The 24,257-nt window shown below is 44.8% G+C and overlaps 2 protein-coding genes across 2 annotated transcripts; both read right to left on the minus strand.

Moving 5' to 3' along the window:
* Positions 1-776: 776 nt before the first annotated feature.
* Positions 777-8,807, minus strand: smc2 (structural maintenance of chromosomes 2). Its single transcript, XM_056409288.1, has 25 exons — positions 8,522-8,807; positions 8,151-8,300; positions 7,942-8,064; positions 7,811-7,849; positions 7,609-7,719; positions 7,472-7,516; positions 7,149-7,382; positions 6,788-6,937; positions 6,461-6,694; positions 6,187-6,346; positions 5,960-6,077; positions 5,286-5,424; positions 5,020-5,139; positions 4,709-4,913; positions 4,384-4,519; positions 3,809-3,933; positions 3,471-3,664; positions 3,232-3,375; positions 2,987-3,061; positions 2,480-2,599; positions 2,138-2,338; positions 1,899-2,015; positions 1,606-1,766; positions 1,363-1,510; positions 777-1,255 (listed from the first exon to the last, which is right to left on the minus strand). The coding sequence occupies exons 1-25, from the start codon at positions 8,687-8,689 to the stop codon at positions 1,070-1,072; spliced, it is 3,603 nt and encodes a 1,200-aa protein (XP_056265263.1). The 5' UTR covers positions 8,690-8,807; the 3' UTR covers positions 777-1,069.
* Positions 8,808-10,340: 1,533 nt separating this feature from the next.
* On the minus strand, positions 10,341-11,806 carry exoc1l (exocyst complex component 1 like). Its single transcript, XM_056408877.1, has 3 exons — positions 11,686-11,806; positions 11,303-11,481; positions 10,341-10,610 (listed from the first exon to the last, which is right to left on the minus strand). The coding sequence occupies exons 1-3, from the start codon at positions 11,804-11,806 to the stop codon at positions 10,341-10,343; spliced, it is 570 nt and encodes a 189-aa protein (XP_056264852.1).
* Positions 11,807-24,257: the final 12,451 nt, after the last annotated feature.

Below are 24,257 nucleotides of genomic sequence, written 5' to 3' on the forward strand. Positions count from 1 at the left end.
ATACCACATTTGCCCCGAAAAACTCGTCAGTGAAGTAAAAGAATCACCAAATCAAAGACCAGGAGCTGGATTACTGACAGCAGCTGACAGCCGGCCTCAGACTGTCTGTGCTTATGAACTAACTACAAGCTCACAGACAGAGTTCAGTCACAGCCGTCACACTGACTGAAGTCACATGACTTGATGGCATTATGATGAGAGCTGAACTTACATGAGTTGCACTGACTGATCATGTTGTCAGTGTTGTGTTGTAATGTAAACAAATACAATTTATATTGGTAGTTCATCCAGCTGCTCATTGCAAATGTTTTTTTTCTTGTTCATATTGTGTGCGATGAACAAATATCTTACTTTTTATATTGCACTTAATTTCTGTGTTCCTGGTCTCATCAATTTGAAAGCTGGACCAGTGTTTTGATTTCATTCAATTAGAATTAGGCCAAATAAAAAGCCTCGTCATAAATCCAGTCTAGACCGCCATTTCCTCTCAACGCCTCAATAGGTAGATCTTGCCCGTCATGAAGGCGGAGGTCAGGGATCTTGGGCTCAAAAAGGTTGGTGACCACTGGTGTAAGTAATCCTGTTGTATCGGCTGTATGTTTGCTAATCTGAAATGTGCTCAGCCACTGTGTCGGATCAGAAGGCTGAAGACTTTGTAACGTGAATAAAAATAAATGGTGGGACGACTCGTGTCCCATCGCTGCAGGTTTTGGCTTTTAGTTTCATCCAAAGTCCAGCAGTGTTGGTTCAAAGCAGTTTGAAGACAACGTGGCAAATATTTTTGTCACCTATTATTTATTAAAATAGACACATTAGCTGCATATAAAACGGACTGTGGCAGAAGAGCATGAAAAGAGAGACGGTATAACCAAGGACAGTTTAGAAAAGACATTTACAGGTAAAAAGGTTGAAAATACAGACGAGAAGAAGATCCACACAAACAATTCTTGAGATTAGGAAGAAGCAACGACTACCGAGGGAGGAAATGGTAAACAACCGATAGCCAGAAGTTACAAACGGATACGGTTGCTAAGCAGCACATTTAGAACGCGGTCGTCGGGCCCAGCGGTTAGCCGACGAGCTGTTTGTTCCTCCTGTCCTTCTGCCACGCCTTGTCCACGCCTTTCTGGGGGAGGTTGGCGTCGTTTTGGCTGAGTGCCGTCCGCGACACGACGGACATGCCGTTGACGAACTTGGTCTTGAACAGGACGTTGGCGTTGGTGAACATGCCGTCCTTCAGGGACACCACCACGAACTGCAGGGGAGAGAATTCAGCAAGTTCACTCACGTGTGTGTGTGTGTGTGTGGGGGGCGCTCGCCTGTTTGAGGCTTAGTAAAAGTGTGTGTGTGTGCGTGTCATACCTGTGAGTGTCTGAAATGCGTGCGCAGCATCTGTCCTATGTTCTGTGTGTGTGAGAGATCCAGGGCGGCGTCCACCTCGTCCAAGATGTAGATGGGGGCCGGTTTGAAGAGCAGCATGGCGAGGATGAGGGACAAGGCCACCAGTGACCTGAACAGAGACACAAAGAGGCTCAATACAGTTAAAATAACAACAAACACTGGCCTGCTTCATTCATCGTCCATAAAAGGGCTTTTTTTCCTGACCTTTGCCCACCACTGAGCTCAGTGAGGTTTTCCTTCCAGGTGTTGCCCAAGGCGACCTTGAACTCAAGACCTTCCAAGGCGCCACAGCCCTGGGCGGGGGCCAGTTTAGCAGTGGCCCCCGGCAGCAGAGTGGAAAAAATAGAGCCAAAGTCCTTGTTTACCTGCGGGAGGGAAAGGTACACGTTAGAAAGGTAAGAAAGATTTAACAAGTCTGTAGATCTCTGTAGGTAGCCCAACGAGAGATGAAAGTGAGCCACTATTGCAAATGTATGGGGGGCCAGAGGGGGCCAGACCTTCTGCCACGCCACGCTGAGAGCCTCGTTCTTCTTCTGGTCCAGCTCCTTGATGGTCTGCAAGATTTTGGCCTTGTCGTTCTCCACGATCCTCTTCTTCTTCATCAGGTCGTTGTACTGCAGGAGGGAAGGCAGTTAGTTGTTTGTGATAAATATTGAGTCATCCAAAGCCGTGATTGTAGTTTATTTTTATTTTTTTGCATTTGCTGACGTAACAATCCCCGTCGCTCCGCGCTCACCCTCTCCTCCACCTCGTTCAGCATGTTCATGGCCCTCTTGTTGACGTTCCTCTCCAGCTTGGTGGTGGTGGTCTCCAGCTTCTTCAGCCGCTGGCCGGCCTCGCGGGGGTTGTTGGTCTTAAAGTCGTACGAGGTGTTGGGCTGGCCGAAGAACTGCCGCTCCGACCGGATCCAGTCGTGTTCCTCCAGCATCCGTGACACCTGGAGGACGAGGAGCGGTGTGATGAAGAGGAGAGAGAGAGAGAGAACGACAGACATGATGAAACTTTCAGGAATTATACTACTGCAGTAGGAGTGTGTGTGTGTGTGTGTGTGTGTGTGTGTGTGTGTGTGTGTGTGTACCTTGTCAGCAGCATCCTGGCTGTCTTTGCGGTGCTTACTGATATTGTGTTCTAGCTCCTTGATCTTCAACAGGACTTCGTTGTTCTGCTCTCTGATCTTATTGGCCTCCATGCTCTTACCCTGGAACATTCAATTTGATTAAAAAAAATAGATAATCATTGTAGTCATATCCTAAAATTCCACGCTGTAAAATAAGCCACCACTAGACAATTAAGAAAGTCAAACGGTCGCCAAGTAGAGAGTAAAAGAACTACATAACATGTTTGATGGCGTGACTCTCGGGTTCTAAGTTAGTCACATGAAACCAACAAAGGCTTAGAAAGGCTTAGAATGAGCCCTCACGTCGACGCGGGGAGCGGACAACGGACAAACCAAACACTGGCCTTTATGCCCGACACGTCCTGTTGCTCCTACAGTCACTATGGTAACGTAGCGGCGTTAGAGCGGAGGGGCTTTCGGTCCACGGCTAGATGCCGCCAAATCCTACAGGAAAAGGTTTTTAATCACCTTGAGCTCTTTGTCCTGAGCCATGATGACTTCCTTCTGGTTGGCCAGCTCCTCCTGGGCTTTGCGCACCGCCTCCTGCACAGAGACAGAGAGAGAGAGATGTGGTGACGGAAAAATAACAACAAGAGTAAACACGTATATCTAGAAATGTGAGCTCTTGGGGGACACTTTTCTTCTTCTTTTCAAAGCACATGAGCACAACAGTTTTATATTGCAAAAAAGCATTTTTTAAAGGGAGTAAATACCTTGTTCTGTGATACGATGCAAGCCATACTGTCTATCTGTTCCTTGATGGCGGCCACGGCTTCGTCGACAGCCTGGATCTGCTGCTCGGAACCGGCCTGCTCCCGCCGCAGCTCCTCCAGCTCCAGGGCCACGGCGTCGAACTCCTGCAAGAAAGCAAACCCATGAGATGAATTCACCCAGCGGCATCTGGGCAGATCCCGGCTGCCGCGCGGAGGGAGGAGAACGGACGACTGCGTACCTGCTGCCTCTGCTTCAGCTTCTTGTTAAAGGCATCGGCGTTGGCCTTGGCCGCGTTGAGCTTCTGCTGGGCGGCCTTCAGCTCCTTCTCCCTCTCGGCCTCCGCGTTCTTCATCTTGTCCTCCAGCACCGTGTACTTCTCCTCCGCCCGCTTCTGCACCTCCTTGGTGACGCGCAGGGTCTCCTCACTCTCCTCTGGTTTAGCGAGCACGAGCGAACACACACACACACACACACACAGTTGAGTTAGCAAAACAACAGATTCAAGCAGGACCAATGGTTTTTTTTGGGGGGGTGTGGTTCAGTTATTGTAAATTGTGCTCATTCCAGCATTCTGACCTATGGCCTTGCGCAGCCTCTCCAGCTCCTCTTGCTGCTGGTGGTAGGAGCTCTGCTGCACCTTGGCCTGCAGAATCTGCTCCTCCTCGACCTTCAGCTCATACTGGTGCTTCAGCTGACGGTACCTGGAGGTGAGGAAGAGCAGTGAATGAAGAGGAAGAAGAAAATATAGGTTGTGGGTGGAAAGAATACGAGATGATGAAATACAGAATACACCAGAAGGATGTGAAAGCTAGGCTCAGGGCACCGAGTTGGTGAACCATTTTGAGAATATTAAAAAAATAATAATACAGATGTAGATTTTTTTTAGAACAATCCATAACAGTATGTTGCACAAATATATTTTTACAATATACTAAATGGATATGGATTTTTTACCAAGAAACCTACTGAAGAGGACGTTTAGCAGTGTAAAACATGGCAGGTACCTCTGGTGGACAAACGGTGAAACTGTTTTTCAATGACCACCAGCGAGGTAAGTTATCAGACCGACTTTCATTGGCTCATACATCGGCCTGCTCGAATTATCTGTCTAGTGTGTGTGTGTGTGTGTGTGCGTGCGTGTGTCTGCATACTTCTCCGCGGTTCCCTTAAGGCTGGCCAGTTGTCGCTCGATATCCTGAAGCTGGGCCTCTCTGTCACTCAAGTTGTCGCGAACCTCCTTCAGTTCCTGTAGGCTGGACAGAACGGATGCCGACTGGGAGCGAGCGCCTGGAAGAGAGAGAGAGAGAGAAAGGGCATCGAGTATGGAAGATGATTGTCTTGCACACGTCTAGTTGTTCAAAACTGAGATTTCAAGGATTTGAGCAGGCTTTAGAAAATGAAGACGGTGATGAAGCAATAAGAAGCCAGAAGAAGAAAACAAGCCTCGGTACGCTTCATGATGACACTTTTTCTCACCTCCGCTCAGAGTCCCCTGGGGGTCGAAGATGTCCCCTCCGAGAGTGACGGTCTTGGTCATCACCTGCTTATCGAAAGCCACTTTTTTGGCGTTGTCGAGGGTGTCGCACACCAGCGTGGAGCCGAAGACGTACTCCATGGCCTTACGCAGGTCAGACTCATAGCCCACCAGGGACAGAGCTGCATGGACGTTGTTCTCTCCGACCTGACGGGGGACGGGGGGGATAGGCGGAAATGAGTGAGGGCTTTATTTGCGGATCAGACAGAGCAACGACTCAATTTGCAAAGCGGGCTGCGTTCAGACGGCTCACCAGGCTCTTGGCGGTGTTCACCACTCGGTCGCTGAGCGTCTTGGCAGAGATCTTGTTGAGGGGAATGATGGTGTACCTCCGCTGCAGCTCTCCCTTCTCCAACAGTTTCTTACCAGTCACCTGGCACAGACAAACAAAGAAATACAGAGGCAAACTCCAGTTACACCAAATTAAATCACATGATTCATTCAAATTAAATCATAACATATGAAAAAAAGGTTTTAAAAAATGAAAGAAATATGCACAGCGTGCACTAACACACGTACCTCTGTGTCAACTATAATGTTATAGAGCCGACCTCCTGCAACGACCTCCAGTCCTGTTGCGTAAGAGACGTCGTGGACCGTGATCAGGTTAACGAGCAGCCCCTTCACTTTGCTGCGGTCCCATCCTCCCTCCGGGTCCCTTTAAGACGGCAAAGAATTGATAAATACATTAAATTATAAACTATAAATGTTTCTCAGGGCCAAGCAATACAATTACATACCTAATTACATTCATGTTTCTTATTACCTTCGCATTGAAAATGCGGAAGGTAATGTTTTGATCGCCGTGTATTTATTTATTTATTTGTATGCGTGTTACTCGCATAACTCAAAAAGTATTAAACCGAATCGCATGAAATTTGGTGGTATGATTGGTTATTATCCGGGGATCATTTGATTAGATTTTGGGATTGATCGGGTGAAAGGTCAAGTTCTAGTTTAGCTTGTATTAAGGTTAAGGGGGGGGGGCATATTTGGTTGGATATAAATGTGTTGTGAGTTTTGGAAATTACTACATACATTTTTGTCTCCAACTTTGTGGATGTGCAGGGCATTTAAAGGATGGCTTCATTAATCCTTTGGAAAAGATTATTTTGCCCAGAAATGGGTTACTTGTTTTATTATTTAACCCTGCATCAGAGGGCAAACTAACAGAACTTCGAGCAAACCCTTACTTGTAGTCGAAGCGCAAATTGGGGAAGCGAGAAACAAGGCGCTCGTAGGTCTCTTTAAATTGTGCGACCTCTCTGGACAGATGCCTTCTTTTCTCCAGCAAATTCTCCTCCTTCCCATCTGAAAATGCATACACAGAGCAAAAAAATGTAAATGTACAACATAAACGGAATGGCAGCTGCCATGTGCACCGGAGGCTGGCCGCATGCTCTGCTCTCACACAGAATACCTTCATAGTCGAGTTTAGCGAGGTCCGCCTGCAATTTCTCCCTGCTGCTTCTGACGACCTGCAGGCCGTCTTGGTCCTTCTTGTAGCCGCTGTCCATCTTCTTCACCTCAGCCTGTTTGGTCTTCAGCTCGGCCTGGGCATGCTTCAGGGTCATCTGGGCCTGGACGGACAGGAGGGAGGGGACAAGAGGGATGAACAATCTCTCGGCAAAACAGCAGGAAAGAAAATCAGAGAACATTCCCCGCCGATGGATACGTCACAGTCCTTTCCTCACCTGCTTCGCCTCGGTGTCTGCTTTGCTCATGTCGTTCTTGCAGGTCATCATCTGCCCGGCCAGCGTGGCCTCCTCTCCGTCCTCGTTGGTGGAGAGGCCCGCTGACACGGCCCTGAAATGCTGCTCGGCAGCCTCCAGGGCGGCGCCGTCCTTCTGTCCCTCCTCCTGCAGGGCCTGAAGCTGCTCCGTCAACTTGGAGACTTCCTTTTCTTTTACCACAAGCATTTTCTTATCCTAAGAATGGGGGGGGGGGGGCAAGTATTTGTTTTAGACACGAGAGGTTGATGTCATACGGGCACAAATTAGCTCGGTGTGCTGACCCGTTACCTCCTCCATACTCTTGACAAGCTCATTCCTCTTCTTGGTTTCATCTGTGACGTTCTGTTTCTTTAGGTCGAACGCACTCTGAGCTTTGGCGTCCACGCGTTGCGCGTCCGCCACAGTCTCCTCCAGGGATTTCAACACTCCGTTCACCTCCTGCAGGTGAGCAGATGAGCGTCAAAGGCGAAGCCATAGGACTTAAGATTCATTTTCATGGTTGTCGATGGATACAAATATTAACATCCAAAACATAGAATTTTGATTAGCTTCAGATAATTTTGGGACACTTCCTTCCGGGGACAAATATTCAAATTTTGATCAAGATCAACTTCCGAGGAATGAGGGGAAACAAAGTCGTCCAGCGCACCTGGTCCTTTTTCCTCTGCAGCTCCTGGATCTGGGCCGACAGCTCCCGGACTTTACTCTCGTTCTCGGCCATGCTCGCCTGCATCTTGGCGATGTTATCCTGCATCCCCTTCAGATTGTCCGCCGACTTCAGTTTGGTTTCCTCGGCGCACACAAACAGCCAGGCCACGTACAGCCGGGACAGGTGCTGGATCTCACGCATCAGCTTCTGGTACTCCAAGTACGACGACCGTTCCTGCAGAAGGTGAAATGATGCGTCGATGGGACGCCGTCTCATTCTTGCCATCACATGTTCCGTACGTCTCGACTCTGCGCTGAACCTACCTCTTGGAGTTTCTGCATGGTCGGAGTGATTTCCTCATCCAAAATCTGGGAAGAACAAACCAGGAGAAGAGTTTCAACAGTAGTTGCAGTTGCATTCGTGGCAGCGAGTCAAAACGAGTTTGGGTGAGGAAACACACCATCTGAATCTCCTTCAGCTTGGCCTCCTTCTTCTCGATGGTTTTCTGAGCGCTGATCTTTTTACACTCGTACATCCTGGTTCCCGCTGCCTCCTCGATCATGGCAAGGATCTGAAAACAGAAATTGAGGTATTTTAAGGTTTGGAAAAAAATAGGTATGTATGAAATAGTATCGATGGTGTACAGGGCGTGTATGTTTTACATCTGGTGGCTTCATGTTCAGAACTTTGGTGATCCTCCCCTAAAGTGTTGGAGAACATCACATCATGTAAAATACCAGAGAGGGGGTTACAAGCACTATCACGCACTACTTTCTGCAGACAGGAGACCCACCTGCATGATGAGAAAATGTGGGTTGTTGACGTTGAGACCGACAGAGCAGAACAGGTCCTGCACTCTGGTGTTGTTGGCGTTCACTCCATTGATGAGGTACTTGTTCCTGCCCCCAATCACCACCTGAGACACAGTTACATAAATCAGCTTTGTGCGCAATGACCAGTCATGCACCAGCGACAGAGCTGTGGGTCCATTCATCGGCCGACCTGTCTGGTGACTGTGATCTCGTCGTGGGTTTCGAAACCCAGAGGACTCTGGCTTTTGTTGGAGTTGTCAAAGGTGATGGACACCGTGGCCTTGGTGATGCCGCCCTGCCCGTTCTTGTAAACTAAGTCCTGGAGATTGGAGGCTCGCACCTTTCAGGGGGGGATGAAACAGGGAGAAAGCGTTACGGGTTTTCAAGAGGGACCAGTTTAGCAGTGTTAAAATGCTTCTGGCTAATAGCTAGCTTAGCTTACTGGCTCTGTGTTGGTAGTTGACAACTCTACGACGTGATTCATTTAAGGTCAACAACGAGCTAGCTAGGTGACGTTTATCCTCGGAGCTTCAACGGCCATATGACCGAAAACACACTCACATGGCTGAGGTTGGAAATGCCCAAAAGGAAACATATGGAGTCCAGGATGTTGGACTTGCCGCTGCCATTCAGTCCCGTGATGGCGTTGAACAGCGGGTCGAAGCCGTTGATCTCCGTCCTCTGGGCGTAGGATTTGAATCCCTCAAGGATAATAGACTTGATGTACATCTTCAGGCTTCCCGCAGATTCCGGAGGCACAGATTTGCGGTGTTTGAAGACCAAATCGGCTACTTAAAAAAAGTCGACGCACTCGCTTGTCGCCCAGTGTTTACAACTGACAACAGGGAAAGTCGCTCCTCTCTCTTCTCGCTTGAATTTTGGCGGCAGCCACGGAGTCGCTAGTCCGTCCCCTCTGCGCCGGGGACGGGATGAAAATATTAAACAAATATATATTCACAGGTTTTGTGTGCATTTTGAATGAATTGTTGAATATTAGAATATGATTTCTCAAAATGTAAAGATACTATGCAACGAACGCCGCTTTAAATCTATTTATGTTTGTTTTCGTCAGGCAACATTTAGGAATACTAAGTGCTCCCTGCCACCTGAAGCGGTGTTTTAGGGCCACCTGTCGGTAGAGAGCTGAACTGCAGATGGGAGAAGAAATTGCTCGCCTTGTGTCAAACGTCGACAACAATTAGATGTATTAAGTTTAAAGGAAAACTGTTTAACGTCAGCGACGATGGGGCTATTTCGGCCATAGCTAACACAAATGTATAGCGTATTTTGTAGTTATTATTGATGATTCTACAATGTTGAAAATAAAGGAGAAACGGGAATTATGAAGCATATGACGCAAGTCCTAGCATTAATGTTAATCACTGAAAGGCCCATCGTCGTAAATCCAAGTCCCATGTTCTCCTTCAACTTTGAACTAAAGTTATATACATAGGGTAGTAAGTTTTAACATGTGTTAATTACTTGGGTTTTTGACTCCTATAACTGATCAAGTATTAGTATTATTTTATGTTACGGTATTTTCTGTTTCAATGTAAAGATCCGTGTGCCAGCACTTTAAAAATAAAGCAAGTAAGGATAATAAAAATAAATCTGGTGGGGTATGTTGAATTTATTTGTTCTCCATTTGAAATGCACACGTTTACACAATAGCACACAGACCGGGATGATTTCAAGGACCGATACGGAAAAGATCACGAAAAGCAGATTACAGCAAATACCAAGCTACTTGAAACTTGCGTAAGATAAATTCAGCCCCAAAAAGAAGACGACATGGTGAATAAGCCCTAGTATTACCAGAAGCCACATACACTCACTTCACAGCTCCTGTAACACAATATATTCTCCCTAAAAACCATGTGTCTCTTTAATAACACACGTGCGCATCTTTTGCGCTGACGCACCAACACGCACGACACGCCAACACGCACGCAGGGATGGATTAACAAACGGGCCTACCGGGCCCAGGCCCAGGGGCCCATGAGCTCAGGGGGGGGGGAGCCTGAGCCTCCGCGCGTGCGTTATTGTGTAATTTATTATTGATATGAATGATATGATATGATGCGCGTGGCGCCCGTAGGTAGCCGCTAGGAGCTGGTCATGTCAGCATCAAACAGTCATAGTCCTACACCCACATGGATAGGATATGATGGATTGGCCCATGGGCCACCAGGCCAGGGGCCCTAAGCCTCAGGGTTTTTGAAGAGTCTGTGTTTAACTCTGTATTGATGATACGATCCGTAGTTCCATACGGACTGTATGTTATGGATGGGGTTTTTGCGGGGGGGTTTTTTTTTCCAGGCCCAGGGGCCCGTGGTTTCTTAATCCGTCCATGCACGCACGACACGTCGCGTTCCCTCCATTATACGTCCATGGGCACGGGACACATGGAGAGACACACCAGGTTGAACGCGTAGAAGCATATCTGCGTGAGGACGACGCAGTCTCCCCGGTTGGAGTAAAAGGCGGTGGGCTTGATGTAGGCCCAGTCAAAGTTCCGCAGGTTCAGGGACTTCTGGCAGTGCTGGTCGCTGAGGACGACCAGGGCGCGCACGAACGAGTATTTGGCCGAGCAACTGACTGCAGTCACCGTGCGCACCTTGTCGAAGTGCAGCAGGAAGCAGGGGTCGTCCTGAGCCACGGAGACACAGAGTGAGATGGCATTACTTATTTAAAATGAAAATCAGAGCCGACGCAGTGATGTTCTGTTCTGTGAAAGAACACAATGGTCCCTCGGTTCAAATTGATTCAAATCTGACAAATAAACCTTCGAGGTGATGTGGATACAGAGTACAGTCAATGAAATGCAAGTGGACTGTTTGGAGGTTAACGCATATCAATAAAAAACAGAAATAATCTTGTTGATAAAAACATGAATTCCTTTTTTTTTGACGGGGGCTTTCTGAAATCATCTGGAGGAAAACTGCACACAAAGTTACATGGACATGATTTTAGATGTTCAATCTCAGATGTTGTCCATTTTTATAAGACATAATTAAAGGTGGTTGTGCTCAACACAATTAGGGATAATGCTAAAGAATAATGTTTGTTTTAACTCTATTTCTTCCTTACCTGTTTTACTTTTTTTCTAAATTGTATTTAGGATCCCAAAAGAGATACATTCCTTTTGTTGGGGTCATGTAGCATGACATTATAGTTTGAGATCACTAAAAAAAGAAAAATGTAGTTTTCATAACCAACCATAAAGAGTAAACATATATATGTACAATTATATTTGTGCCATTCATCCTTTTCAATGAAAATGATATGAAACAATGGAATAATAAGCAATGGGATTTGCAATATCTAAAAGTGGTTAGTTACCACATCAGGGTCCCGTCCGTCAACAAGAGTCAGGTCTTGCAGGGGCCAGACCTCCGTCATTCTGTAGCACTCCTGGATGCTGGAGCGTTTGGTGTGGGACTTCTTGGATCCAGACTTGAGGGGCGTCTGAGTTATCTGACATCGCACTATACATAACTGCACCACTTTGTTTTTTGAAACTGCAGAAAAGAGAAAATATAAATGTATATATATTTATAAAAAGAAGCACGCATCGGTTCGGCAGGAAAAGTAAAAACGTCTTTCCAGGCACCATATAGCATTTAATTTTGTACACCATCCCAATGATCATATTTAACCCCTATAAACCGTTTCATAATGACCTGATCAAACATAAACAAAGTATTTTTTTGAAAGCTGTTTACCTGAGACACAGATAAAATGTCTCCCATGCGTCGGCTCCTCGATCTCAATGAACTCCACCAGTCTCTGTTTTTCAGGTCGGAATAAAACTCTCTGTATCTCCTCCCGTAGAAGAGACGACATCACTGGAGAGTGGGACGGAGAAGAATTTAGATCAGATGATGGAGGGGGTGGGCGGTGGGGGAAAGCTTTTTTTTCTTTAAGAAGAAAAAAAACAGAAGCAGTCAGGCAATAAAAAAGTCACAAGAGATGAGACAAATCCAGAAGGAGAAGATAAGATAAGAAATCACCGACAGTGAAACCTGGCAGTGGTGTTGGCGAGGAAGGTGGTTTCCTCTGGTCAGACCGCGTGAGAAGTATGTGGTCGTGGATATGAAATGAGCTCTTACTCCGCCACACGCACACTCCACTCTGAGGTTGTCAACTTTTTTTTTCATTTTTATGATCTATGTTAATCTTTTACTACAGTACATGCCTATAATGACAACTTACCCATGAGGCATAGAAAAAAAAAAAAGGAAAAGGGAGCAATTAAAGGCCAATCTCTTCATCGTGTTGCCCTTTTATTGCTTCAATTAAGATCCATTACATGACGCTGACCCCCCTCCCCCCATAACCCCCCACCCCGTTGACTCAGGTTTCCTGCAATTATGGATTCCACTCTTAGACATTTGTATTTACTTTAGCGAAGTGTCTCACCCCAAAGCACAAATACAAGGACTCTGCCCTTTGTGTTTGTAAGTGGTTTCCTCACAAGCCACTGATTATTATTTTTTTTCTTTCCGTGGTCTCTCTGTCTCCACTCACATATGCAATAGATATTGATGTAATGTGTGTGTGTGGTGTGTGTGTGTGTGTGTGTGTGTGTGTGTGTGTGTGGCAGGCTGCCCAACGTGCGTGTGATTAAACGGTTGTTGTGTGGGAAAAGGATGTCCCACAGCACTCTGCATGGTTTCCATTACCTTGGAGTAATTCAATCTCTCAGCAAAGGTACAATGGGGCGAAGCACTTAAATAAGGGGGGATTTTTACAAGCACATAAAGGTGGCTATACACACTTCTTTAGCGAGCATGGCTCCGCAAGACAATTTACCTGATGTACTGATAAACAGGACATACTTTTTAAATATTTATATATATATATATATATATATATATATATATATATATGTATATAGTATACCCATATATACCGATATATATATACCCTTTTATTTCATGTCAAAACAGCTTGGGGAGGACAAAATCCCAGCCCTGGGGGGAACCAGAACAGAGTTCTGATTTGATTTGTCAGCAGGAAAAAGTGTGGCTCCATTGGATTTGTCATGTTTCTTTTACGAATAGCTAAGTGCTCTATTGTTGTTGTTTTTATTGTTGTTGTTGTTGCTGCTGGTTTCTGTGGGTGTTCCCTTGACAGGCTCTCTGCCGGTCTAAGATGGAAAAGATGAGCAGAGAGGGCAGGAAGTGCATGAAAGTGTTGAATCTCGTGAATAACACATGAGGTTTGATTGTACTTACTCTTCATGTTATTCAAACCCAGGATCTCAATTGACATAAGAGGAATAATACATATAGATATGTATATATATATATATATAAATGAATAATATTTGGAATGCACAATGATAAAGGATTTTTCTATTTTAAATTAATGGTAATTTTTCTAAATCTGTATTTGTAAGCAAATATTTATCTCTAAGCATTCCCATAATCCCTGGCTTTGTAGTTTAGGAAACCAACGAGATGTATACAAACATGTGTTCTTGTTACCTGTGGCGGGAGGATTTTGGAAATAGAGAGGGACGTGATTAAAGAGCACGAAGAGAGGAGGTGTGTTTAAGATTCGTAAGTAAAGTCAGAGCAGGTCCGTGTGACGCACTGGAGGGATGGGATGAGGCGATGAAGCATGCTGGGGAAGAGGAAAAGAGGCTGCTTGGTGGAAGAAAAGAAAAAACACACTATAAAGAAGTTAAAGGAAGCAGGAATAGAGGGCAGACATTAAGGATGAACAGAAGAGTAAGACAATATATAACTGGAAAAATGGAACGAAGGGGGGGAAAGATGAGGTTATGGAGATGAATTAAGGAATGACATTCATAGATGTATGCAGGAAGCCAAAGAAAGGTGAGGAAATAATGTAAATAGAAGCGGGGGGGGGGGGGGGGGGGGGGACGTGTTGAGAAGCAGATAGCGACTAATCCGAAAGAAAGAAAACTCGAAGAGAGCTGAAAATGATGACTGAGAAAAGGGCAGCTTGAGTTCAGAGAGGAAAGAGCTATTGGAAAATATAAATAAAAGAGAAAGAAATTGTGACGAAGTTCAGAGTGCATATGAGTGCATGAAGGGAAGAATTGTTAAGCATGGTTATACACTGAGGAAGAGAGAAATAAAATGTGAGAAACGTCTTTTCATTTAACATATATGTAGTGTTTTCGTTGGGTGGTTATACACCAGATGAATGACAGCTTGGTGTATGTTCCTGGGCCTTTATTCTCCGTACGCTTTCACACATGTATCCATTATATGCTGTCTGCTTACTTGCCTATCTATGCTCGTCTGGTGGCGCCGTTCTCACCGTGAACATTACATTGCCCTTTTTTTAAAAACACATACCTGTAACGCCCTGTTCCGTTTCTCCTGTGTTCTGTGTCTCCTCTATGTCTCCTCTATGTCTCCTCTGTGTCTCCTCTGTCTTGATTGTTTCATTCCCTTCTCCTGCCTTCAGCCACTCTTGTCTCGTTAGTGTCTCATGCCGTACACCTGTTTCCCCCCCTATCTATATTTTGCCACACAAATAGCTTTACCTAGTGTCCGCATGAATCTTTCAGCTGTTGCGTTGACTTGAGGCCACAGCGGTGTTATCCGGCGGTGATGGAATCCTAGATGGCCTGAAAACTGGGAAAACTGGTCGCTGTTGAATGGGGGACCAGTATCAGTTTTCACAACTCTGGAGATTCCAAACATGGAGAAAACTTTGTCCATGACCAGAATGACTGTGTTTTCTGATGTTGACTGTACACTCTCTACAACTGGGTTGCGTGTATAGTCATAAAAATCGTAGTAGTCGTATAACACTATTCCAGGAGCTTCTGGCAGAATGGTGATTTTTAGTGGCTCTGTATGTGCAACTGGTGTGTTGGCCTGACATGTAAGACAACTGCGTACTGCTGTTTCTCCTTTGCGATCAATGTCTGTAGACCATAAATTAATTCTGAGTAGTGATTTTGTTTTGACGATGCGCTGGTGTCCTTCATGGGATACCTTTAAAACTATCTTGTAGGGCCTTGGGAATTACTATTACCTTATCTCGTGAGGTATGGGCTGAAGCAGTCCATTTCACAGAAGGGGAAGTGGGCTGATGGTTCCACACGTTCAGAGGATAGATCTGCCATCCTTTGCTCTTCTGTTGGTTTCCGGAGCTTATGCTGATGATGGATTTACGAATGTAGAATGCTACTGCTCGGTTGATGCCTGGAATTCAGTCGCCGTGGGACCTGATATCTTTAATAGTGAGACCCCTGCCTTGATATTTCATCTGTTCGTGGTGATGAGCAATAACCATCTTTGTAATGTGATGATCCTTGGGGATGATTGCAGGGTGCTTAATGAAGTTAGGAAGAGAAGACTTGCAAAGCCTTCCTCCCACCCTGAGGACGCCATCCTTGTCGAGAAAAGTATCAAGCGAGTGTAATGGATTGTGGGCCGGTAGAGAAATCCCTTTTCCACAGCTGTTACAATTCCTCTTGATGCACACCCTCCTGCAGTTCCTTGATTACGCAATGTCCTGCATCTTCTCTTTCTGCTACATTGGTAAGACTGTTTGAGCGGTTTTGGCTGATTCGCCTTAGTACTGTAGAGTATTCTGAAACTGGGCACTTCGCAGATGGTGGAAAACAGGCTTCCGGACGCGCGTGGATTAAGTTATCAACATTTAATGGCAGGTATTGTACAACAAACATTCAAAGCGCTCTTCCTCGTGCTCCGGCTGCCGGCTCCCGGCTCCGTCCGGGAGCACAGCCTTCTGCGTCGCAGCTTACCTGAGAAAGAGACCGGTCTCTCTGAGATGCGGAGTTTTCTCTCACCGGTCGAAACATCACTTCCGGTCCCGTCGCTAAAGTATTTTCACAATAAGATTCCCGTTTTGTTCTTGACTGCATTAAAAGTCACCTTCACAATTAAAGTATCTTGTTATTGTAAGTCACTTCACGGAATTCAACCGGCTTCGTCAATCTATAATACTAACATACAGTCACTCTCATGCAATATACATTAATTCCTGCATTTACATTTGCATAGAGTAAACATTACCCCTATGCTTCATAATACATTAATAACAATATCAATATTCTCCTTAATATTGTCTATTACAATATCTTTCTATATGTATTAATTTAAAACATAAGACCTCTGCAGATGTTATCAAAATAAACTATTACAACTTAACAGTACGCGTGCCACAGCTCGAGTAGCCAGCCACCAAGATGAGAGCTTAGTCAGGTGATCAACAAGGCTTACTTGGTCTGTGGTACTTGTGCTTAGTGCTACAGCTTTATTTCCTTGTTACATAAGAACTTGGGTCCAGTGAGCCACATTGACGACAAGCTCGCTTGGAGTCCAGCACCTGGAAGCGTGGTCAGCAGGGTTCTCATTGGTTGGTGCGTAGCTCCATTGCTGAGGGGACGAACCAAGGTGAATCTTCTGAATGCGATTAGCTACAAAGGCGTGGAATCGTCATGCTTAATTTAGTATGTATCCTAAAACCACCGAGTCGGTCAAGGAGAATTTCAGTCTTGGGACAGTTGTGACTTTTGATGGTGATACACAAGATTTGCCTACAACTAAGACACAATGAACATCTACATTTTCGTTCTGAAATCTCAGGTATGAGCACTGACCATAACCCTTTAAGCTAGCATCCAAGAAATTACACAACTCTGTCTTCATGACCTTTCCAAATCCAGCAGATGAGTAAGAGTGGGACATGGTTACATTATCTAGTTGAGCTAGATCTCTTTGCTACTGTTCCCATTTCTGGCGGAGGTCATCTGGGATCGTCCCAACCTGTGCCTCTCCTAGCTACACATCTCCTGAAGAATGATTTTTGCTCACAAACCCAAAAGGATCATACAGGGAGGCCACTGTTGACAGAATGCACGTTTGCAGGCTGATCCTTGACGCTGACATTAAGTTGGAAGTGGTCGGCTTTCACATTTCATTTAATGCCAAGGGCTCTTTCAAGTGGCAGTTCATCAAACGTAAGATCCATATTTTTTACGTTGGTTGCTCATTCAGTGGGTGGTATGCTTTTCAGAAGATCTCTGTCGTTTGACACAAACTTGTGTAGTCGTAGACCACCCATAGCACAGAGTTCACTAGCTTCTCTAGCAAGCTGAATAGCATCTTCAGTGCTTTCGACACTTGCGAGACCATCGTCAACATAGAAATACCTCATGATAAACCTTGAGCCTTGAGGGTAGAGGTCTGCTTTCTCCTGAGCTAGATGCTTCAAACCATAGTTTGCACATCCAGGGGAGGAGGCAGTACCAAACAGATACACCTTCATCCGGAACCCTGTGGGTGGTGAGTTCAATACTCCTTGCTTCCACCAGAGAAAGCGCAGATAGTTGCGATCGACCTTGTCCACATGCATTTGATGGACATTTTTATAAATGTCACACATCCGTGCAACAGGGTTCCATCGAAAGCGGATGAGAATTCCACTCAAGTTGTTCAACGTGTCAGGCCCAGGGAGGAGGTGATAGTTCAAGCTGGTTCCTTTTTGTATCTGGCAGAGCAATCGAACACTACGCAAAGTGTATTGGGCTTTATAGCATGATAAACACCGTGATGAGGAATGTACCATCTCTCACCTTCACTCCCACCATCTGTAATCTGCGTCTCCTCTTTTGATGACATCTTCCATGAACTTGACATAATGCTCCTTATACCTTTCATCCTGTTCCAATTTTCTTTTCAAGTGGTTGAGGCGTATCATGGATGGCTGAAGCTTGATGTCAGGTAAGCTGAAGCTTTTTCCGTATGCTCTCATATAACTTGTGGAGGAAGGTCTTGTGATACGCTTTTGCTGTCTTCACTGCCATCGTTGAAGTCAGATTCGAGAATGTGAATAGCATCCGCAGGGGTTACTTTAGCTCTTTAATGGTGATTCTGTGACACAGGTGACTTGTGCTCAGCGAGTCATGGGTTTGTGAGAAGCGTCCCACAATAGACCATCTAAAATCTGTCCGTACAGCATAAGGTTCCTCATCTCTTCCTTGGATAACTTGTCTTGGTGCCATTACTCTGGAACAATTGTCGCCTATCAGAAGTCCTACTTCAGTCTTTCAGTGGTTGAATTTTGTCAGCTATTTCTCTGAGGTGACTCCATTGTTTAACCTTCTCACAAGTGGGAATGTGAGCAGGGTTTACAGGTATTCAATTCAATTCAGTTTATTTTATACAGCCCAATATCACTAATTTACGAATTTGCCTCAGCACTCAGCACTTTTCCAGTGGTCAACTTTATCTTCACTGGATACTTGTCAGCAACTAGACTGCCACTCAATTCCTGGGCGATGAATGTAGTATCGCTTTGAGTGTCGAGTAGAGCGTAGACAAGCTTCTCAACAGTTGGGTTGTGTATAGATGACACCCACACAGGCATTGATGTGTAGGATGAATCTGTGTTGCTACACTGAGTGACGTTATAGTGGCACCTTGATATGTCACTGTTTCAAATGAAGTTCTTTCCTTGCCGTATAGTTGTTGTCATGACCAAGACCACCCGCCACACCAAAAGCTTTTTCCCGACGGCGGTCGGGCTCATCAATGGACCCCGGGACTGACTGACTGTCACCCCCAGGACTACCACCTCTTCTTCCACCTTCCTCTCTCCTCCTTCTTCCCGCTCCTTCCTCTTCCTCCTCCTCACTCCTCCTCCCTCCTCCTTCTTCTTCCCTCCTCCACACACGTCACTTTAACATGCACTTTAACTAAAACACACCACTTGAAGCACACACCCAAACACTTCACATTATTTGTTGTCTTTCTGTCGTGTTGATTGTTGTTTGTTTGTCATGTCCAAATGTTGCACCTTCCACCAAAAAAAATTCCTCGTTTGTTTGTGAAAACATTCCTGGCAATAAAACTGTTTCTGATTCTGATTCTGATTCTGATGGAGGACTATAGGATGTTTACCTTTGCAATTGTCACAGAAGTGACGGTGACGACAATCTTTTGCACTGTGGCCCTAATTCAGGCATCCTTTACGTAGTTACGTCGCTCTACCAATAACTTCTCCGTGAACTGAGAGGAAATGTCTGCATGAGAGGCTGTTGCAGCACATGATAGAGGGACTTTGGTCACAGGCTCATTCTTTGCGTCTTTATTCCGTTCCTTGTTAATGCAGTCAGTGGCTTCACATTCCGTCTCCTTATCGTACACCTTTAGCTTGTGCTGCCCGCACTTCCTTCTCTGCCTGCAATCGCTCCAACTCACGCCTCTGTGCCTCTGGAGCTTTCCGTTGCTGTTCCTCTAATTCTCGGATCACTTTCCTTTGTCTTTCTTCTGCTAGCATCATGTCATCATTTGCTTCCTTCACTGCAAGCTCAGCAGCTTCATCTGCACGCTTAGCTGCTATGGAGGAAGTCACAGATTGGTGTTCAGATTGGTTTTAATTTATAAAGGAAGCAGCAGATCTGTAGACAGATTTTGCACATTCACGGTGGAGCTGTTCATGAAGGCGTCTTCTTTCCTAGTCCTCAATAAACTCACCGTCTTCGTCTATTGCTCTACTATAGGCAATACTGACAATTTCCGTGGTCACAAATTCACAAGTATCAAATTGTATTCGCACATCAGTGGAAGGTGTGCTGGGATCTTGAATATAAAAATACATGTTCATCATGTCATCCTTACCTTTCTTCAGCTCTTCAATGAGAAGCCAAAACTCAATCTCTGGCATGTACGTTTTCATCTGATCTCTTGCTTTGCGTACATTGAGCTTCGATTTCTCATACATGAAGAGCAGCCTTTTTTCTTTTCTCTTGGCTTTTTCACCTTGTAACAAACACCTTTTCTCTGTGGGGTTCCATGCACGTTCAGAGCATCAGGGTCCTTCAGGTTGGTCGTCATTTTTTCGCAGATTATTTTGGAAGTCGGTCAGACTTTGTTCTCTTGCTTTAATTAAGTCTTTAAGACAGGCGCTCTCAGATACATCTGTCAGTGAGTGAAGCTCATTCTGCAAATCTTGAACTGTGTGTTGGGAATTAACCATCTGCTCTTCAGTCTCTGTAAAGCTACCTGACTGACATCACAAGCTATATTTCTTAAATTATTTAGTTAATAGGAAACCTTTTAGCAGTTATCAAACATTTGCAATAAGCAGCATGCACGTATATCAATAGTAGAAAGTAACACAGTTCCGTTTCTATATACTCACTCAAATTACTGTAAGTATTCAGGTAAATGCCGTGTTAACACAATTCTCAAAGTGACTGGAAAATCCAAAACGTAAAATGTCCCGTAAATGTCTTTTGAATGCCAACAAAAGTCACGTTCCTTTGCTGTAGATGAGCAGGTCAGTATGAGATGTCCACTGGTTCAATCTAAAGGCAGTTCATTATTGTGTAGCGCACCTTATTTCCAGTTGATGTGACCGTACTTAATCATCGCAACGAATCAATGAGACCACTACCAGAATTGCTGAGGTAGTTCATGTGCTGACACGCTGGGACATTTAGCATAGCAGCAGCAGCAGCAGCCATGGCGTGGACCCATGTCGTCAGGTCAGTAAGGGTGAAGCTCTTACTGCAGCAGACCCCAGCTGGACAATAGTGAAGCGTACTGATGTTTCCAGAATTTCCTTTATTCATGTTCAACCATGAGACTTGTTGACGAACATACATTTAAGAGTTTTTCTTTTTCCATTTAATTTCCAGAAATCAGAGCTATGGAACAAATATAAATAAATGAGCTCTTACGAGTGTAAACATTAATTAGATGACATTCATATATACATGTGGACATTAATCACAACATTAATCACAACATTTTCTCTTTCTTATATACATATACTAAAATATAGCTCAAATTTAGCATTAGTATTTTATCACAATATATTTTACAAGTTAATTAAAGAATAAAGCCACTAAACTTGTAGTCAAAGCCCAAATAAAACACAGTACCTTGTTCCCGTTCCAGCCAGGTGCTTAGTAGTTCATATAGTAAGAAAAAAACTCATGAACACCCTTTTCCTTCAGTACACCATCAACTAACATACTTTTTGCGAAGTCCTGTTATGATATTTACATCTATTTCCGGTCTCGCCGGAAGTATTTCAAAATTAAAGGACCCAAAATATACAAAGCCACTTACAAAATAAAGGCTTACGGGAAATAGTAAACATCTATATATAGCATTTTGAAATACCTCAGCTACAGAGGATATACCCAAACGCAATCTCTTGTAGCGCCTCAACCCAAGGTGTGCGGTGAAGGTAGTGATGTACCAGCTGTCTGGATGAAGCTCTAGCTGGTGGTATCCAGCCCTCAAACCCAGTTTGGAAAACATAGTTGCTCCATTTAGCTTGTGTATCAAATCGTCCATGGTCGGAGTGATGTGCCGTTCCCTCTCTATAGCTGTGTTAGCTTGGTGCATCTCAAAACAAAGTCTTACTTTGTCAAGGTCTTTAGGCTTGGGAGGTGCAACAATAGGTGAGACCCATGGTGTAGGGCCAGTGACCTCCTCGATGATGTCATCTGGTTCCAGTTTTTGAAGCTCATCCTCAACCTTCTGACGAATATGGAACGGTACACGTTGATGTGGTTGGCATGTAGGTTTAATGTCAGGATCTATGTGTAGCTTTACCTGAAAGTCTTTCAGTTTTCCGATGCCTTGAAAGAGTTCAGGATTACTTTGCACCAGCTCATCTGCGACTCTGGGACACTGTTGTGTGACTGATACTGCTGTGACCCAGTGCTTTCGATGTTTTATAGCTGAGAAAGTTGAATCCGTCTCCTTTTATTACAAAGAATGTGCACGTTGTCTTTTCCTGTCCTTTCTCCACACTGCATTTAAAAAAACACCACTAACCGGCAATGGCACTTTGGAGTGGAAAGGGTAGATCTTTGTGCTTGTGGGCCTTAGTTGAGGATATTGCGTTTGTTTGTCAAAAAATATTTTGCTTATACAGTTTTCTAAAGCTCCTGAATCAATTAAAACTAGCATGCTACTGACATTTAACCTGATGCGTGTCTGTGGCAGCTCTGATATCTTGTCAGCATCAACTACAAAGACATAGGCGTCATCACTGCTGGAATAGTTGTATTCCATTTCTTCATCTTGTGCCTTCGTTATGTGATGGACTTTTTTAAAAGTGTTGTTTAGCCTTGTATTGTGGTTGTTTTGTGTTAATGTCTTTAGTTTTAGGAAAACATTGTTTTGCTAAATGGTTTAGCTAACCACAGGTTCTGCATGGTTTGCTTCTAGCAGGACATTCCCCCTCATGAGGGTATTTACCTCCACAGTTCCTGCAGCTGTTGCCGAATGTTGTTTTTCTGACCATCGGCTGCTAGTTGGATGCCTCTGCATATAGTCTTTTGGTCCAACATGTTGTCTGTGGCTGTTGTGCCTCTTTCGATGCCAGTTGCTTGCATTTCAGACGGTTCAAGTGTTCTTCCATGATCTAGATTAGATGTTTTCCAGGCACATCCAACTGGGAAGAGACCTCTGGGAAGACCCAGGACACGTTGGAGGGATTATATCTCTCAGCGGGCCCGGGAAGGCCTGGTGAACCCCCAGAATGAGCTGGAAAATGTTGTGGGTTCATGGTTTTATACTCCCTAAATACATTAGCGAGTCAATCAATGAGTACATTGGCTATTTCTTTGTTATTTTTAATGCTTCAATAAATCATAACAAATGAAATGTCATAACAATTTGAATGTTCAAGTCATGTCGGGACATGAGTTATTTACAGCCTCTGAGAGAAACCCTATATCAATGCAATTGACGTGTTTACCTTAAAAACTATTTCTCAAATGGACAATGTGGAATGTCACAGATTTAATTGTGTTAAACTAAATTTGAACTTCTTACCTTTCAAGCTATCCATTATCAATACCGCTTCATCCTCATTAGGGTTGCGGGGGCGCTAGAGTCAATCCCAGCTGACATTGGGCTAAGGCAGGGGACACCCTGGACAGGTCGCCAGTCCATCGCAGGGCACACATAGAGACATACAACCATTCACTCTCACATTCACACCTCCGGGCAATTTAGACATCAGTTAACCTGACTGCATGTCTTTGGACTGTGGGAGGAAGCCGGAGAACCCGGAGGGAACCCACGCTGCCACGGGGAGAATATGCAAACTCCACACAGAAGGACCGCCCAGACTGGGAATTGAACCCACGGCCCTCTTGCTGTGAGGCGACAGTGCTAGCCACTACACCACCGTGCAGCCCCCTGGCACCTTTCAAGCTAAATATTGTTTAATTAATTAAAAGGTGAGTCAGTCAATGGCTCCTGAGTCCACACCTCCTGAACACCACCACTCTCAGATCCTTCGCTCTCTGATAGGGGTCTCTTAGGACCCTCGAAAACTCCTTCCCAGAAACCAGGAAGGAGAGGCTCACTGCCCACAGATCTCCTGTAACACCTGCGATACATCAGGCCTGTACTATCCCTCCCTCTGTCTGGCAGCAGCAGAGGGAAATATTCAAATCACAGACAATGTGTTTTTCATAAGTGGGTGCCTATCATCCATACCATAGCATTGTGTGGTATGTTCTATAATATTAGATGTTAAATGCATATTATTCATGCACAAAGTTCCTATCATTGGGTCTCACATGGATAATATCTGCGTTTATAATATTACTATTTTTTTTCTTTCGCAGATTCACAGAGGAGGTGTATAGTATTGTAACGGACTGAGGGACATGTCATGTTCACCTGTTATAAGTGTTATTGTGTTTACAGGAAGAAGTTGTTTTAGATAAGAAGATTAGTTATGGCAATTACTGAGTTCAGGAGGTCAGTGAAGGCCTCATGACTTCTGTGTAGCTGTGAAACCTGTCAATCATCCTGGCTACCTATGGGGGTGGGTGGGACACATGAGCCTACTTAGGATTGGCAGAGCAAGTGAAGTGGGATGTTTTTGTTTACGTTACTTGCCTGCGGATAGTTGGTCCGTGACCGGGAGCAGACGGAGTATAATGTTTAACGGTGTTCACTGTTGTTTGGCGTAGCTTATGGCCCACAGTAGCCTTTGTCCTGTTCCCGGAATAAATGGCAATAAGCAAGACAACGTCTTGAAGCTTTCCTGACCCACGGTCGCTACAGTATGTTATATTCATTATAATGCATTGGACAAGTCCATTGTGGAGATGAAATGAAAATAAATAATATTCTGGAAATGTTCTAGTGTAGCCTACAGATTATTGCAGTTTCATTTTAAGTTTGCCGACAGGGGGAACGATGTACCCATTCATGTTTCTCCAGTAACACGTTAGATTTCTGACACTGAAGGTGTATTTTGTGACTTTTTAAAAATTGTGTATACACAGCGCTGT

Source organism: Pseudoliparis swirei, chromosome 24, assembly GCF_029220125.1.
Source record: "Pseudoliparis swirei isolate HS2019 ecotype Mariana Trench chromosome 24, NWPU_hadal_v1, whole genome shotgun sequence".
Classification (NCBI taxonomy): Eukaryota; Metazoa; Chordata; class Actinopteri; order Perciformes; family Liparidae; genus Pseudoliparis; species Pseudoliparis swirei.

What these genes read in the sequence shown, in the direction of transcription:
- smc2 (XM_056409288.1), bottom strand. Translation starts at nt 8,689, where the DNA reads ATGTACATCAAGTCTATTATCCTTGAGGGATTCAAATCCTACGCCCAG. An exon ending in TTGTCAAGAGTATGGAGGAG is followed by an intron (nt 6,695 to 6,787) that starts GTAACGGGTCAG and finishes CCCCATTCTTAG; the next exon opens with GATAAGAAAATGCTTGTGGT. An exon ending in ACATTATAGTTGACACAGAG is followed by an intron (nt 5,140 to 5,285) that starts GTACGTGTGTTA and finishes TGTCTGTGCCAG; the next exon opens with GTGACTGGTAAGAAACTGTT.
- exoc1l (XM_056408877.1), bottom strand. Translation starts at nt 11,806, where the DNA reads ATGTCGTCTCTTCTACGGGAGGAGATACAGAGAGTTTTATTCCGACCT. An exon ending in ACATTTTATCTGTGTCTCAG is followed by an intron (nt 11,482 to 11,685) that starts GTAAACAGCTTT and finishes TCTTTTCTGCAG; the next exon opens with TTTCAAAAAACAAAGTGGTG. An exon ending in ACGGACGGGACCCTGATGTG is followed by an intron (nt 10,611 to 11,302) that starts GTAACTAACCAC and finishes TCCGTGGCTCAG; the next exon opens with GACGACCCCTGCTTCCTGCT.